This window comes from Tachysurus fulvidraco, chromosome 10, assembly GCF_022655615.1.
Source record: "Tachysurus fulvidraco isolate hzauxx_2018 chromosome 10, HZAU_PFXX_2.0, whole genome shotgun sequence".
Lineage (NCBI taxonomy): Eukaryota > Metazoa > Chordata > Actinopteri > Siluriformes > Bagridae > Tachysurus > Tachysurus fulvidraco.
The window spans coordinates 1,665,141-1,682,512 of NC_062527.1; the positions used below are offsets into that span (position 1 = coordinate 1,665,141).

At 41.4% G+C, this 17,372-nt stretch overlaps 1 protein-coding gene across 3 annotated transcripts in view; it reads left to right on the forward strand.

Annotated features, from left to right (window-relative positions):
* Positions 1–1,621: 1,621 nt before the first annotated feature.
* tmem117 (transmembrane protein 117) overlaps positions 1,622–17,372 on the forward strand; it is a 57,524-nt gene continuing 41,773 nt past the window's right edge. Inside the window, exons 1-3 of one of the 3 annotated variants that reach the window (XM_047820179.1) lie at positions 1,631–1,700; positions 1,816–1,994; positions 5,827–6,132. In XM_047820179.1, the coding sequence (XP_047676135.1) occupies positions 1,913–1,994; positions 5,827–6,132 (388 nt within the window). In that variant the 5' untranslated portion in view covers positions 1,631–1,700; positions 1,816–1,912. Of the gene's footprint in view, positions 1,995–5,823; positions 6,133–17,372 lie in introns of all 3 variants that reach the window. The other 2 variants (XM_047820180.1, XM_027140831.2) reach the window with 2 other exon arrangements.

A 17,372-nucleotide genomic window follows, 5' to 3' on the forward strand; every position in this document is an offset into this window, starting at 1 on the left:
AGCTTTACCTCATTTTCTTTATGTTTCTGAGCTTTCTCTGATCAATCTCTCTAAGAAGTAGTTTCTTTACTACCTTTACTTAACACAGGCTTAATTGTCTTCATTCTATTGTCATAATCTCACACTTTATTGGAATACAGAGCTTATATAGGCATTAAACACAAACATATTCACCTTTTTCTCCATTAATTATGTAATCCTGCTCTGGGTCACAGTGGATCTGGACTCTATCCCAGGAACACTGGGCAGGAATGCGTTAGTGGACATAAGGCAGTGTCGATGTTCAATCATATAATGATAATATATGAATAAAGTGTGTGTGTGTGTGTATATATATGTGTGTACATATATGTGCGTGTATATACTCGCTGATCCTACTGTCCTTCATTCTACTGCCAACCCCCCCGAAACACACACACACACACACACACACACACACACACACACACACACACACACACACACACACACACACACACTATGCTATTGCGCTAATGGACTGTCTAAACTAAAACATCTTATCACTTGTACATTTGCTCAATCCCACACCACAATTTGTTATTGCACTAATGGACTATCACACAAACTATGCTCATTTGCACACTTGCTCTCCTTTTTGCATTGCTGCTCACCATTGCCTTACCATTGTATATACACACCTAATTTCTGTTCATAATAATAGCAATATATTATATTATGACCATAGTACATATCCTCCTGTATATTTCGGTTTATCGTAATAACAATATATTTTGTTTATAGCACATACCCTCTGTAAATTTTAGTTTTTAGTAATACACACCTGTATATTATGTTCATAGCACATATACTACAGTATATTATATTCACAGAATATATATTCATCTATACATTTTATTCATAGTATATATATATATATATATTTTTTTTTTTTTTTTTCATTTGTATATTATATTCATAGAACATACATATCTGTAAATTATTGTTTATACAGTAGTATTAACCATATATTTTTTTACAGCACATATCCTTCTGTAGATCTGTATATTTGGTCATAGTACACACACATCTTTAAATTACTCCATATTACCACTTACTTAACTTATTTAAATCTTGTACAAACTGTGTATCCTGCACTTGCTGCTATTGCACTCTGGTTAGACCTAAACTGCATTTTGTTGCCTTGTACTTGTACATGTGTAATGACAATAAAGTTGAATCTTATCTAATCTAATCTATATGTGTATGTGTGTGTTTATATATGTGTTTGTATGTGTATATGTGTGTGTGTGTTTATATGTGTGTGGGTATATATGTGTGTGTATATATGTGTGTGTGTATGTGTGTGGGTATATATGTGTTTGTATGTGTATATGTGTGTGTATGTGTGTGTGTTTATATGTGTGTGTGTATGTGTGTAGGTATATATGTGTGTGTGTGTGTGTATGTGTGTGGGTATATATGTGTTTGTATGTGTATATGTGTGTGTGTATGTGTGTGTGTTTATATGTGTGTGTATGTGTGTAGGTATATATGTGTGTGTGGGTATATATGTGTGTGTATATATATGTTTGTGTATATGTGTGTGTGAGTGTTTATATATGTGTGTGTGTGTGTGTGTATGCAAAAATTGTGTGCGTGTGCGAGCGCGCGCGCGCGTGTGTGTGTGTAGAGGCGGGCACTGGATATGAGGGACAAGAAGGATTGAGCTCCTCTAAGCGGTTCTTTCTCACCATGACTACATTTCCGTAACATTTGAATACTGCGGTTTGCTGTAAAATAACCAGGATTTATTTGGCATCGTAAATCTTTTTTTCCTTCTTTTGTCGCTTTTAGCTTGGGAGATTCCCGCATAGTCAGTGTGTGTAACAGGAGACGGATTAGAGGACGCGCCATTGGAGAAAGAGGAGCCAGGCGCCGACCAGCTGATGTGATGATGAGCTCCGAGATGCTTTCACTCTGCCCTCGTAAGAAAACAAACCCGGTTTCGTTTGCCATGTGCCCGCTTTCCTCAGGTCAGGAATAAATAAAAAAAAAAACTACACACGAATGGATGAATGAATAAAAGTAACATGTCTTTGTCTTTCCAAAGTGGCCCACGGTGTCCTGTCCGTGCCGTCAAGTGTCGCCTTGTGTGTAATGTGTTGTATAAACGTTTTACTTTATTCTATTCAAACATATCCGACGTTCTATTTATATTACATTACGTCCATGACATTTATAGCTGCATTACACATGTCTATGTCTACAAAAAGCCCCAGTAGGTTCCATCTGCAGTGCAATTCACATCCCAGCCTTCTCACTCACATCACTGCTGCTTTCCATGCGGGTATTTTGGGAAGTCTTCATTACCATCGGGTTTATTATTAATCCTAGTCCTGGGTTGTCGAGGTTTAGTTACAGCTTCCAAGAAACACACTCAGGAAATTGAAGTCAGGAGTTTGAAGTCAGACATGGTGTTAAAAAATAGCTCAGTGACATTTGATGACAGATTGTTGCATCTACTCATATTCCGTAACTGGTTAAGCTGGGATAGTTGATCCAGAGAGTATTCCAGAAATACACACCGGATGGGACGCCGGTCCATCGGAGGGAACCGTACAAACACAAATTACACATGAAGGCAAATCTCACATGAAGCAAAACCGTGAGCTCAGGTTCAAACCCCTGAGTGTAACGTTGGCGACGCGACTCAACACCCATCACACTGTCATAAAATTTCTAATATTTCACTTCATGGATTTGCTTTCTAGGAATAAACGACATGGCCAAAAATCTGTGGACACCTGACGGTGACGCTCGCGTTTTTGTACGCGATTCGATGCGAAGGTTTTTCCGCTACACGTTGGACATTCATGACTTGAGACTGGACTCGGACTCGAGTTAAATTCAGAGATGGGGGACACTACTTGTCTCGAGTCAGACTTAGTCGCAAATTTGAGACTTGAGACTTGTTTGACAAATATTAAAAAAGTCTCGACTTGACTTTGACTTGATATTCATGACTTGAGACTGGACTTGGACTCGAGTTAAATTCAGAGATGGGGGACACGACTTGACTCGAGTCAGACTTAAGTCGCAAATTTGAGACTTGCTTGAAAAATATTCAAAAAAGACTACTTGACTTTGACTTGACATTCATGACTTGAGACTGGACTCGGACTCGAGTTAAATTCAGAGATGGGAACACGACTCGAGTCAGACTTAAGTCGCAAATTTGAGACTTGCTTGACAAATATTAAAAAAAGACTCGACTTTGACTTGACATTCATGACTTGAGACTGGACTCGGACTCGAGTTGAATTCAGAGATGGGGACACAACTTGACTCGAGTCAGAATTAAGTCGCAAATTTGAGAGTTGTGACTTGCTTGACAAATATTTTTAAAAAAAGACTCGACTTGACTTTGACTTGACATTCATGACTTGAGACTGGACTCGGACTCGAGTTAAATTCAGAGATGGGGGACACGACTTGACTCGAGTGAGACTTGAGTCATAAATTTGAGACTTGCTTGACAACTATTAAAAAAAGACTCGACTTTGACTTGACATTCATGACTTGAGACTGGACTCGGACTCGAGTTAAATTCAGAGATGGGGACACGACTTGACTCGAGTCAGACTTAAGTCACAAATTTGAGACTTGAGACTTGCTTGACAAATATTAAAAAAAGACTCAACTTTACTTTGACTTGACATTCATGACTTGAGACTGGACTCGGACTTGAGTTAAATTCAGAGACAGGGACATGACTTGACTCGAGTCAGACTTAAGTCGCAAATTTGAGACTTGAGACTTGTTTGACAAATATTAAAAAAAAAGACTCGACTTGAATATGACTTGACATTCATGACTTGAGACTGGACTCGGACTCGAGTTAAATTCAGAGATGGGGGACACGACTTGACTCGAGTCAGACTTAAGTCACAAATTTGAGACTTTCTAGACAAATATTAAAAAAAGACTCGACTTTGACTTGACATTCATGACTTGAGACTGGACTCGGACTCGAGTTAAATTCAGAGATGGGGGACACGAGTTGACTCGAGTCAGACTTAAGTCACAAATTTGAGACTTGAGACTTGCTTGACAAATATTAAAAAAAGACTCAACTTTACTTTGACTTGACATTCATGACTTCAGACTTGACTCGGACTTGAGTTAAATTCAGAGACAGGGACATGACTTGACTCGAGTCAGACTTAAGTCGCAAATTTGAGACTTGAGGCTTGCTTGACAAATACTGGTTCTGTAATTGACGGATCATTTATCTCTAAAGTCTGCAGAAATATTGTACTATTGTTATTGCACTGTATGTAATGCAGTTTTCGTTGGTCAATTATCATCTAATTTTGTCAGCCCCCATTGGCCCACTGTCTCTATTGGCCCACTGTCTCTGTTGGCCCACTGTCTCTGTTGGCCCACTGTCTCTGTTGGCCCACTGTCTCTGTTGGCCCACTGTCTCTGTTGGCCACACTGTCTCTGTTGGCCCACTGTCTCTGTTGGCCCACTGTCTCTGTTGGCCCACTGTCTGGGTCATTCTCACAGTTACAGTTATAAGCTGCCTTTAACAGTAGACAGTCACATGTTATTCCGGTAATAGATCAGTTTAACAATACAAGGCATCCGATTGCAAGTTTTAACAAAGAATTAATCCCTAATTTCTAAAACTGCATGTAAAATACCTATAGTTCAGTTCAGATTCACGTCCAAGTGTGTTGACGTTGACACACACAAGGGATTTGTGTTCTGGCTGTTTGTGACTCTCGATGTGAGACAATATAGACAGTACGAGGATTAAATATGAATACAGAAAACATGACAGATCGGATATGTACATAAATTGTGTGAGAAGTGCATAGACAATGCTTTTTGTACAACATACGGCAGCGGTAGTGTGTGTAACGTATAGGGATGATGTGACGAGCGACGGTCCTGATAATGCAGGATACTTATACGTATGAAGCAGTGAATATAATGATGGTGAGTTGTTAATCAGGGTGATTGTCTGGGGAAATAAACTGTTCCTGTGTCTGGGAGTGTTACTAAACAGTTTAAATGCATTGCAGTGGTTATCCAACCAGAAGAAATACTTGTTTGGGCTTTTCTTTATGAATATGTGTTCGTTTATGCTTTCTTCAGTAATACAGCTAAACAGATTAACCAACAAATTCATTGAAAAATATATATATATATTTTTTTCTAAGTTAATGCTCCGAAAGATTTTGTGTGGTGTCGGTGTAGGACTGACTGACATGACAATATAGTATCTGTAAGATGAGTCGTTTCAAAGTATCACATTATTACTAGTACACTCATTTACTACCGCTTATCCGAACTACCTCGGGTCACGGGGAGCCTGTGCCTATCTCAGGCGTCATCGGGTATCGAGGCAGGATACACCCTGGACGGAGTGCCAACCCATCACAGGGCACACACACACTCTCATTCACTACGGACAATTTTCCAGAGATGCCAATCAACCTACCATGCATGTCTTTGGACTGGGGGAGGAAACCGGAGTACCCGGAGGAAACCCCCGAGGCACGGGGAGAACATGCAAACTCCACACACACAAGGTGGAGGCGGGAATCGAACCCCTGACCCTGGAGGTGTGAGGCAAACGTGCTAACCACTAAGCCACCTTGCCCCCTTCATTCATTCATTCATTCATACTTCATTAACATTGCAGTATTGCTGTATTACCACAGGGTAGTTATCCTCATAATGTTAATTAATCTGTATATAGAATTTGTGTTGAAATAGTCCATCATTTGATGTGTTCCATTCATATTCTGCTACTCTCTCAGTTATTGCTCTCTGTCTCTTTTTTTTTTCGAGGAGGCGGGTGGACGGCGAGGATCAGAGGGATGGAGATAGGTGTACGCTTCCGTTATTACTTCCAGCACCCGTGGTTGCGCCTGCTCATAGCCTACCTCGTCACCTTCTTCAACTTCCTCATCTTCGCCGAAGACCCCGTATCCCACAGCCAGACGGAGGCGCACATGATAGTCGTGGGAAACTGTTTCTCCTTCATACTGAATAAGTATCCGGGTGGAGGGTGGAACGTCCTGAAGGTACTAATGTGGATTCTGGCGATCATCACGGGACTCATTGCTGGGAAATTCTTCTTCCATCGAAGGGTGTTTGGTATGTAAGCTGTCTATTTTCTTTTCTGTTTGCTCTTCTGAATATGATTTTGGAGTGTAATTATTTTAACAGACAGTGTTTGTTAATGTTTGTAGTAACGGATCGATCCGTTAAACACGCTTACGTATTTGGTATTTGACAGTAGCATCTAGGGGCCTTTTTACACCCGGTCACTTCATGTGTTGTCTCTGAATCGATAGCTATCTGATTTGTTAAAACTGTCCCGTTTACATCAGGCCAGATAAACACGTCTCGGCGAATCGGATATCGATCCGATCTTTCTACTCCCGCCCAAAATGCTGATATATTTTACCTAATTTCCGGGGTAACTGAAAAGGAACATGCTTTGGTGTACGCGGTTGCTACAAAAAACAGCATTTACTGTATGCTGCATTTTCACTGGCGGCAGCAGCGCGTTTTAAGTCCCGACGAGACGCCTGGGTGAAAGATCAGAGCCAGCGCTGGTGGGAAAACGTGTTTGTTTCTGGCGCGATGCACGACTCGCGAGTCACCTGCGAGTGACGTACTTCCGTCTGGGAGGAGTTTAGCGCTGACGTATGTGGCTCGAACAACCACATTCATTTACACCTGTCCAGTTTCATCTGAAAAGCGTCCCAGACCACCTCCCGAAGGGGTTCGAGCGATCGGATTTATATCCGTTTCGGAGGGCATTTAGACCTGGTCTTTTTACCATCGGGTAGCTATCTGATCACAGAAAATACATGAAGTGACCAGGTGTAAAAACCCCCTAGGACTCTGTTGGGTTTGAGAGTTAGTTAAGATTGTGGTGCTGCAACAGTTACAACCTGATGTAGCATGATGATATTTGTGTACCTGATGGTTTTTTTTTTGACACTCTTGTCTGTGTAGTTCTTATATATGAGCTGAGTACGCTTGAAAATATGGATGCTCAGATCCAGATAATAACTCGCATCTCTGTTACTGTACAGTACTGTACTGTAAGTGTAGTGAACGTGACATATTGAGGTCACAGTAGCAAAAGCTTTCCAAGATGCATCCTTCTGGTGGCTTCTTTAACATTTTATTAAGCAAAAAAAAAAGACACTAACAAGCTGCCTGCTGAGATGATAAATAAATACTTTCAGAAAGAGCTCAAAGTGTTCCAGATGTACTGCCCATCGATACCTCTGAACGTATCGACCTGTTGTTATTTAACCGGTGTTGTTTCAGCGTGATCGAATCCAGCGCCGTATAAACCCGCCACTTCGGTCCTTAGCCGTAAGCACAGTCTGTTGATATCCTGTCGGTCAGACCTCATGCTGTAACGGAGTAACGTTTTTGCAGAATGACCTCAGGTAGCCTGTAATGAAGTAACGAGTAACCGAGTAATTATAGCGCGTGTGATTTATAGTGTGTCCTGAGTCTAAATTTTGAGCTTCGGTATGTTTACTTGCGTTAGGTTTCTCTACAAGCTTGTGGTTCTTCTTCTTCATAGAGGCCTTTTGTACCTTAAACACTATGAATAATATTCTCCAGTTATTTACGGTCGCCTGTTTGTGACACTTTAGCTAATGCTAATGCCAGAGAAAGAGCTGTTCCTCTGAAACGTTTAGTCATGTTGTGGAGAATGAGGCTATCAGGCAGATACTGATGCATTCAAATGTGTGTGTGTGTGTGTGTGTGTGTGTGTGTGTGTGTGTGTGTGTGTGTGTGTGTGTGTGTGTGTGTCTTTTTTACTTAAAAAAACTAGATGCTGGTGACATAAAATTTATCTGTAAGCTGATAAATAAATAGTCATTGGCAGATTACTGTGGTATAAGAGGAATAAAACAGAACACATGGACATTCCAATGACATCGCTTTATTTTAATTTGCTCCCTATCATTCTTACTTATCTCACGTCTGTTTACATTGCTTAAAATTATGAGAAAGTCAGAGAGAGAGAGAGAGAGAGAGAGAGAGAGAGATATGACTGTATATGTTATATATATCTGTTCACGTGCTACTGTAGCCTAGTGGTTAAGGTGTTGGGATACCAATCAGAAGTTTGTGAGTTTGATCTCAGGTCCACCAAGCTTTCACTGTTGGGCCCCTGAGCAAGGCCCTTAATTCTCAATTGCTCAGCTGTATAAAAAAAGAGAGATAATATAAGTCGCCCTGGATAAGGGTGTCTTCCAAATGATGTGAATGTAAATGTGGCATAAATTGTGGGGATTTGGTAGCCTAGTGGTTAAGGTGTTGGATCTGAAGGTTGTGAGTTTAAATCCCATGTCCACCAAACTGGCCACTTCACAAGGCCCTCATTTGCTCAGTTGTGTAAAATGAGATAAAACGTAAGTCGCTCTAGGATAAGGGGCATCTGTTAAATGCCCTAAATGAAAATGCATCAGCGATCACTTAGTACTCAACCGCTTAAGTCCATGCACTTCCTTCTTATTTCTTTCCTTTTCTCTCTCACTCCGTGTTAACTGTTTTTTTTTTAAAAATCTTTACCATTTTATCTCTCTTCTACCATCAGTATTTTGCATGTCTTTCTCTTTCTCCGATCTTTCAGCCCTCCAGGTCTTTCAGCCTCCGTCTCTGTCTTTAGCCCAATTAGCCACTAGGTGTTGTATCACATCCTCCGGTCTTTAAGCGGTTACTGTGCAGGACATCACACCCGGCTTCACTTCAGGGAGCGTCCGTACAGAGCTCTTAGCGCTCGACACCACCGATCGTCTCCTAGATTAACACACCACTAGATGATTTTACTGTATGTTAAGAAATCACATTATCTGATTGTGGCGGTTCACTTCAGTCAGTCTGAGGAGGGGACAGTTTGCTTTCTAGCTGTGTGGCTTGCTGAATATTAATGGAGGGGTCTGAAACAATCAGAGCCTTTTGTTGTTCATCGTACAAAACACCGTCTGATCTCGGAACGCCTCAGAAAACGGCTCTGTTCAATGTGGAATAAATACAGAGAAAAAACTCTGCAGATTCACTCGACTGGGTCGAAGTCCTTTTTAATTTTATCATCTGCACTCATCAACTGCTTTAAAGATTTTAAACAATAAATTTTTATTTTTATTTTTTATTGTCAATTCAATAAATTTAAAACACCTCAGCAAAATTTTGTATTTATGATACATCCATCTATGATATTTTAACCCTGGTATTTTCCCCCTGTGCAAATTAGGAGCGCCGAGTCAACTCGGACTTGTCTGTTTCGACCGCTTATAAAAAATGAAGTATATATGATTGCCTTTTTTTTCCTTCACCGTTTTAGTCTAACTCGTTTCCAACATATTAACACATAATTTGCAAAAAAAAAAAAAAAAAAAGTAATATTTGGTATAATAAACCTTATTTATATACAAAAATGCCTCATTGTTTAGTAAATTTTAAAAAAATTAAATTTTGGATTATTTTCACTACAGAGGCACAAAAGGTGACGCACGATTACAGGCTGGTATATTTCAAAGCCAGGAGATTATTTTGAAACCATTTTGACCCTTTTTAATGTCAGCAAATAATAAAACCTGCTTTTTTTCCCCAGGTCAGATTGACTTGAATACTTGTAAATCAAAAATTATACAATTATCACCATTCTGTGTGATCAGCCTTACATTAGGTACTGTACATTTGTGTGTGTGTGTGTGTGTGTGTGTGTGTAGCATCATATTTTGCCCTCTGACGACGTGATGTGACATACGGCGAATTCGTTCTCTGCATTTGACCCATCCAAAGTGCACACACACACAGCAGTGAACACACACACCGTGAACACACACCCGGAGCAGTGGGCAGCCCGAGACTCGAACCCACAACCTTAGGATTACGAGTCAGACTCTATAACCATTAGGCCACGACTTGTCCACTGGAGGACTATTGAAATGCAATGCCCTATTTGTGTGTGTGCGCACATATATGTGTGTGTGTGTGTGGTGTGTGAGTGTGTGTTTTGGGTGTGTGTGTGTTCGTGGACATTTTATGTGTGCATTTTTGTGTCTGTATGTTCATTGTGCTGTAAAAGGGCAAAAGCATGGGACTTTATAAGGTGGCCGGGTCTAAATGACCCTGGAGGATCTAAAACGCAAAGTATATATTGGTCGAAAATAGACGCAATTCCATAATTTGGAACAATCCTGGTAAATTCCAGGCAAATATGTGGAAGAAAACCCAAGTTACGACTAGTTCTGAAACGATTAGTCGACATTGTCGACAAATATCTCTGTTGTCGAGTAGTCGTTTGTTCTCACGTGTCCTAATGTAAGGGCCTGCAATATCGCGATTTGACCGCTACGGCTCTGTAACGCTAGAGTGTAATGCAGCCCTAACAAATGCGGTAGAAGAGAACTTTTAAAAGAAGCGCAAATTACGACGGAGTTCAAGCGAATGCGAACAAGCGAGGTGTGGGAAAGTTTTACAAAACTGCCAACCAAAAATGCAGTTGTGTGCAATACATGCAAGGCAGAACTTGTGTTTCATAGAAGCACAACGGGCATGCTCGAGCACAAGAGGAGGCGGTGAGAGGTGAGTGTTCTCCAGCTGAAGCTAACTAACTAGTGATTCATTCATTCATTCGTTTTCTACCGCTTATCCGAACTTCTCGGGCGTCATCGGGCATCGAGGCAGGATACACCCTGGACGGAGTGCCAACCCATCACAGGGCACACACACTCTCATTCACTCACACACTCACAATTTTCCAGAGATGCCAAACAACCTACCATGCATGTCTTTGGACCGGGAGAGGAAACCAGAGTACCTGGAGGAAACCCCCGAGGCACGGGGAGAACATACAAACTCCACACACACAAGGCGGAGGCGGGAATCGACCCCCCGACCCTGGAGGTGTGAGGCGAACGTGCTAACCACTGTGCCACCGTGCCCCCCCTCTAACTAATAATAAATGTCTTTCTATATATTAACAATATCATTACAGTAATGTGATTTATTTTGCATATAATAAAACTTGATTGAACATACAGTAGGAGTCCGAACCCTTTTATTATCGCAACACGATTATGTACTATAGTCTTATCACTTGCCTGTATTTTGTTACATATGCATGAAGACTTAAAAAAAGGAACTGTTAGGAAGAATATCATTACAGTTACTTTTTCATACTGTTCATTTTAAACGTGAATGAGAATCGGTCAACTGTTATATAAAAAAAATATTGTAAGTTTATACTTGTAATAATTGTTTGTAGATTAATAATTTTGACCCTTCTTTGTGTCCCGAAGTAAACGTCCCCTTTTTTTTCTGTTTCGGTTCTAAGAAAAGCAGCGGGCCTATTATTGAAGAATTTCAATATATTTATATATTATAGTTAGAATATGTATAACTCAATGAATTGAAAAAGCTGAATAATCGTTCAAAACTTACTGATCGGTCGTCGACGACATCGACAATGATCGACGATCGGTCGATTAATCGTCCTAATAATCGTTAGATTAATCGGTTATCGAAATAATCGTTTGTTGCAGCCCCAGTTATGACACATTAAACCTTCATTAAACCTTCCAGCAGGGTCAGATAGACCCGAGGAAAATACAAGGGTTAAACAAGCTTAAAAAAGTCTTTTCCTTATAATAATAAGTGATGTGACGTACGGCTAAGTGCGGCGACCCGTACTCAGAATTCGTTCTCTGCATTTAAACCATCCAAAGTGCACACACACACAGCAGTGAACACACACACACACACACACACACACACTGTGAACACACACCCGGAGCAGTGGGCAGCCATTTATGCTGCGGCGCCCGGGGAGCAGTTGGGGGGTTCAGTGCCTTGCTCAAGGGCACCTCAGTCGTGGTATTGCCGGCCCGAGACTCGAACCCACAACCTTTGGGTTACGAATCAGCCTCTCTAACCATTAGGCCACGACTGCCACTTAGGTCCAGCGTTTAATATCCCGAGTACCTACGAATGTTTATTTCTTATTTTTACCACGAATCACAAACCTAATTGTAAATCGGAAGAATTATTAGACCGGATTATACATAAACTACGGAGGCTATTCGTACGGTTCGTTTCCATGCGGATTACGCGCAGTGTGAACTAGAGCAGTTACGTTAAAGACGTTTCGAATACGATCGATGTCGTACGTTTATTGTGACCGGGTTTAGGTGGGATTTTTATCCAGATACAAAAATACGAAGGCAAAAACAGGTCAAAACACAGAACGAACACATCGTATATATATTCACAAAGACTATAAGACACGAGGGTGTGACGGAGGCATGAATCAAAAAAGAAACCTTTATCGTGATACATGAGGAAACGACCGTTAACCCAACAATGAAAACACAAAACAAAAGCAGAAGTAGAATTGAGCGTTGTAGCTCTGTGGGCTGCACCGCTGGGAGATTTCTGACCAGTTTAACTGTCCAAGGTGGAAGGGAGTCTATAAACATTTATATAAAGTCCTAGAATTAAAAAAAAAATCTTATATAAACTAGAATCAGTTTTCAGCTGCAATTTTGCCTGGCTCTCAAGTTTTGAAGACAGGCATGAGTGACATCTCCAACCCCCCAGCAGACCACCCCTAAAAAATAATAATAATAATAATGGGGGTGTTATGGTGTTTGGTAAGGTTTACTGACCACATTTTAACCAAATACAAAGTATTTCATTCATTATCTACCTCTTTATCCGAACTTCTCAGGTCACGGGGAGCCTGTGCCTATCTCAGGCGTCATCGGGCATCGAGGCAGGACGGAGTGCCAACCCATCACAGGGCACACACACACACTCTCATTCACTCACACACTACGGACAATTTTCCAGAGATGCCAATCAACCTACCATGCATGTCTTTGGACCGGGGGAGGAAACCGGAGTACCCGGAGGAAACCCCCGAGGCACGGGGAGAACATGCAAACTCCACACACACAAGGCGGAGGCGGGAATCGAACCCCCGACCCTGGAGGTGTGAGGCGAACATGCTAACCACTAAGCCACCGTGCCCAGTATTTGTTCAATTTCCATTTATTAATTTGTGTGTGTGTGTGTGTGTGTGTGGGTGTGTGTGTGTGTGTGAGAGAGAGAGAGAGATAGATTATGACTGGAGGTGTTTATGGTAAGTGTTTGTTACCTTTTTGGACCCCTTTATCATGTGTAATGTTGCTCCCATATAAAACGAGCCCAGACATGTTTAGGGACATGATCGAGGACAATGTCCCGTCCAGAGAGACGAGCTGTTTCCTGTTGAGGTTTTGTTCAAACCCACCATCGAAAATACCCTCTCTAATGAATGTGTTGTTTTTTCATTGGTTGTTGCGTTAAATCTTACCCAGATACAATAGTGCTATTTTCTGATTGGCTGTTGTGTAGCCTCTTGTTTTTGATTGGCTGATAAGTGTCAGGGTCGACTAAGAGCTCCAGAGGAGACGCGCTCGGTTCCTGCCCGGTTCCATAGAGAAAGCGGTGTGGACCGATACGTTTTGGGCGCTGCGGCTTATTAAATATATGATAAATAGTCAAAATGTTTTTCTGCGTGAGAAATACGATGTGTGGCGGGAGAGCGTGAGGAAAGACCGACATGACGGACTGTCGCTCTCAACGCGTGACACTTGAAAGCCCTGTGCTTGTCCCTGTGGTAAATAACGAATCTATGTTATGATGATATGTTTGTTCTACTCACAGAACAGCAGATTGTGTAATTGTAATATCGATATATAGTTTTATTACATTCCATAGCTGTAGTGCAAAAAAATCTTAATATCCATTTGGCAGACAAACTTTCTTATAAAATCTTATTTTATACAACTGAGCAATTGAGGGGTTAAGGGCCTTGCTCAAGGGCCCAACAGTGGCAGCTTGGTGGACCTGGGATTTAAACTCACAGCATTCTGATCAGTAGTCCAAGTCCTTACATCAGCGGTGTCCAATGTTATCCGCAAAGGGCCGGTGTGGGTGCAGGTTTTCATCCCAACCAATCAGGCATGGACATACTGTATTGAGTGACAGTATAAAGACTTGTTGCTTCCATCCTGACCTCCACAAGTACCCTCCTATCTGCCCCAGTACACATATTACCTGCTATAATTGCACAGAATGTTACACACACAACCTTTTCAGTTGTTCTACATAATATAGTTATTGCACAATTCCTGTTATTGCACATATTCTCAAGTTCTTTCACAATCTGTGTACCATGGGATAGGCTCCATGTTCCTCGTGACCCTGTGTATGAAAAAAGCTCTTCAGTTATGTATAAAAATATGCAAATGAGTAACTTAACAATTCAGGGTAAAGAGATTAGTCTGTAATTGTGAGAGCAGGAAAGTGGGTGATATCTATATATAATGGGGAGGAGTTGAAGAACATGGATGGATGGATGGATGGATGGATGGATGGATGGATAATAGTCACCTGGTTCTTTCCCTGATCCTCAGAGCTAGTCTGACATATTCTGTCTATGTTTGGACAAATTCATACCAGTTTTTTAGCGATCTCTCTCTTTTCTTGAACGCTACAAGCTCGATGATGAATAACAGTTGAGTTTTGCTTTAATTCCACCATTCGATCACTAGGTGTCAGCATTTCTGTTCATGTGACCACATGTTCCTCGTCAGTGTCGGGCCGCTTTTGAACCGCCGTCTTTTACACTGCTTTAATACACACAGAAATCTGTGTAACTCTACATTATATTGAACATGTTTACATTTAAATCAAATGATATACTTATATCTTATACTTTATAATGAAATATTATTTATCGAGTTACTTATGTCCAAATCTTATCATCTTTAATTGACCCCAAATCCTTAAACTCATTACCATAAAAATAATAGTTAAGTTTTGTGACTCGGTTTTTGATCCTTGATGTTTTTGGAGAGATATTCTGTTTTGTTAAAGTTGGTCAAGTTACATTACTCACATTCAGACTTGTACCTGATTACAGACGCAGTTAAAGGTGCGGTCTCCGTTGTTCGAAAGCCGATGTTGACGTTTTGAAACAACAAAACAACTACGCCCCTAACCCAAACGTGTCCCACCCCTGTATCGATAGCTCCGCCCACACATACATACGTAACCCAGGCGACTAACGGAAAGAAACGTGTCTTTATCATAGCTGAAGGGAAGAACAATACGATTGTAGACAAACAAACAAGCAAAAATGCCACACAAGCATAATGATGTAAAGGACAAAGGCATATATTAGTTCTGTGTAACAAAGCAAAACCAACGTTACTCACCTATCGAGAAGGAAAAAAGCGCCTCGGCGTCTTAAGTAAAGTCGGCCACATATTCACAGGTCGGAGTTTCCCGAGTCGATAACTCCTGAGCTAAACGCTGTTACTACACAAAAGGCGGTTGTAGCTGCCTCTCTACATTACTACGATAGAAAAGAGGTGTTATTTGTGTAGTAACAGCGTTTAGCTCAGGAGTTATTGACTCGGGAAACTCCAACCTGTGAATATGTGGCCAACTTCCTGCTCCTTCAGTTCTCTCCAGCGCTGGAAAGCTGATCCTATATTAACACGTCCTACTTCTTGTCCTTATCGTAAGTCTTTCTTCTCTTTCTTTCTTTGTTTTTATCCTCCATGTCGATGTTAAAACCGCTTTCTGCTAACGTCACACACGCGCACCGAACGCTCTCTCCGCCCATATCGACAAGACACGCCCCTTTCTGCTCATCGGCTACACGTCTGTTCTGTTTGTCGGCCCGACTCAGTTTTCTTAAGCGTTTCTCAAACATCGTGCACCTCACCTTTAATGCAGAGACTAAGCCTGGTTCTGTATTGTGTCGTGCAGTTTGTCAAACCCGGACGTCTCGCCCATAATGCAGGCTGTAACCATTTATATTATGACCCTGGTGTGCATTAGAACACACACTCATTTTTATTTATAAAATGATGTGATTTGTCATCTGTTTCTTTTCTTTATCATCATCTCATCACACATGTCGTCACGCGCTGAAGCAGTAAGTACTCGTCTCGGATGTGTCGGTGTGTTTGAACAGGCGAAACAGGACGCCGTGAGCGGAACAGCACAGCTGCCGTGTGGTTTGTTTGCACACACCTGCTGTTTTCTCACTGCTTAATTCACCACTCAGAATGGCTGTTAATTACATTTCCCAACATTTTCTGATTCTCTGATTAGGCCCGAACTAGGAATCGTGCGAGCATAGTGTTCATCAGCATTAGTAGCATTTAAAGAGTCGGGATACGGCTGATCAGATAAAGGCATTGACCGAGTCGGTAGCATTAGATACGGCTGATCAGATACCGGCATTGACCGAGTATCCACAGCTAAGGAAATCATATTCAGAGCTATTGAAGTGGCCCGTTTATTCAGAGAGTAAACATCAAATCACCTTCTGCTTCGTTAGACTTATAGAAAGAACAGGTGTCTCGTACCGTACGGTACGTCCGAAGTGAAGCGCTAACGGAGGATTTCCGCTGCATCTCGCTCACGTCGGTGCTTAAACACACGGTTTCCAGACGAAGCAAACCTGCGATTTCGACACATCCGCGACGAGCACCGGTTTGTACTTACTGCTTCAGCATGTGACAGTGCTCTAATGCACACCAGGGTCATAATATAAAGGGTTACAGCCCGCATCGTGGTGCGGACGTCCAACTCCAAGACACGATACAGAACCAGGGTTAGTCTCAGCATTAAAGGTGCGGTGCACGATGTTTGAGAAAACCGATTCACGCCGACAAACAAAACAAACGTGTAGCCAATGAGCAGAAAGGGGCGGGGCTTGTCAATATGCGGCGGAGTGACGTGTGACATTAGCCGAAAGGTAACGAATTTAGAAAAGATGTTAGATAAAATATGCACATATTTAACACCCGTAGTCTACTTTCCGCGTGTGTTTCTTTTCAGTAACAGAGAGCCGACAGCATCATACTCAGCCGTGATTAATCGACGTGACCAGTGTTTCTGTGCTCATCGCCTCCCAAGGGTCGGTCATGACATTAAACCACAGTCCTTTTACGACATGATGAATGGATTCTCTCAGGCTGAGTCCATGGGGACGCCGGATAGTTAGGACTGGGGTTCACACTGCACCAGGAAAACCCCCAAGAGGAACACAGACAATGACTTGACATTTATAACGTGTCTAAGAGCCAGTAAAGGTTCATAGCAAAGATTTTATTTAAGCTTAACGTTTCGTTTTAGGTCTAAGATTCATATATATAACAGGATTCATCATTTAGATTTAAATTTTACTAGGATATTTATATAAACATTTTTATTCTTAACATTTTATATTTGAGGTTAGAATAACATTTACATTTAGAATGGATTTTTTTTGTTTTATTCGAAGATTC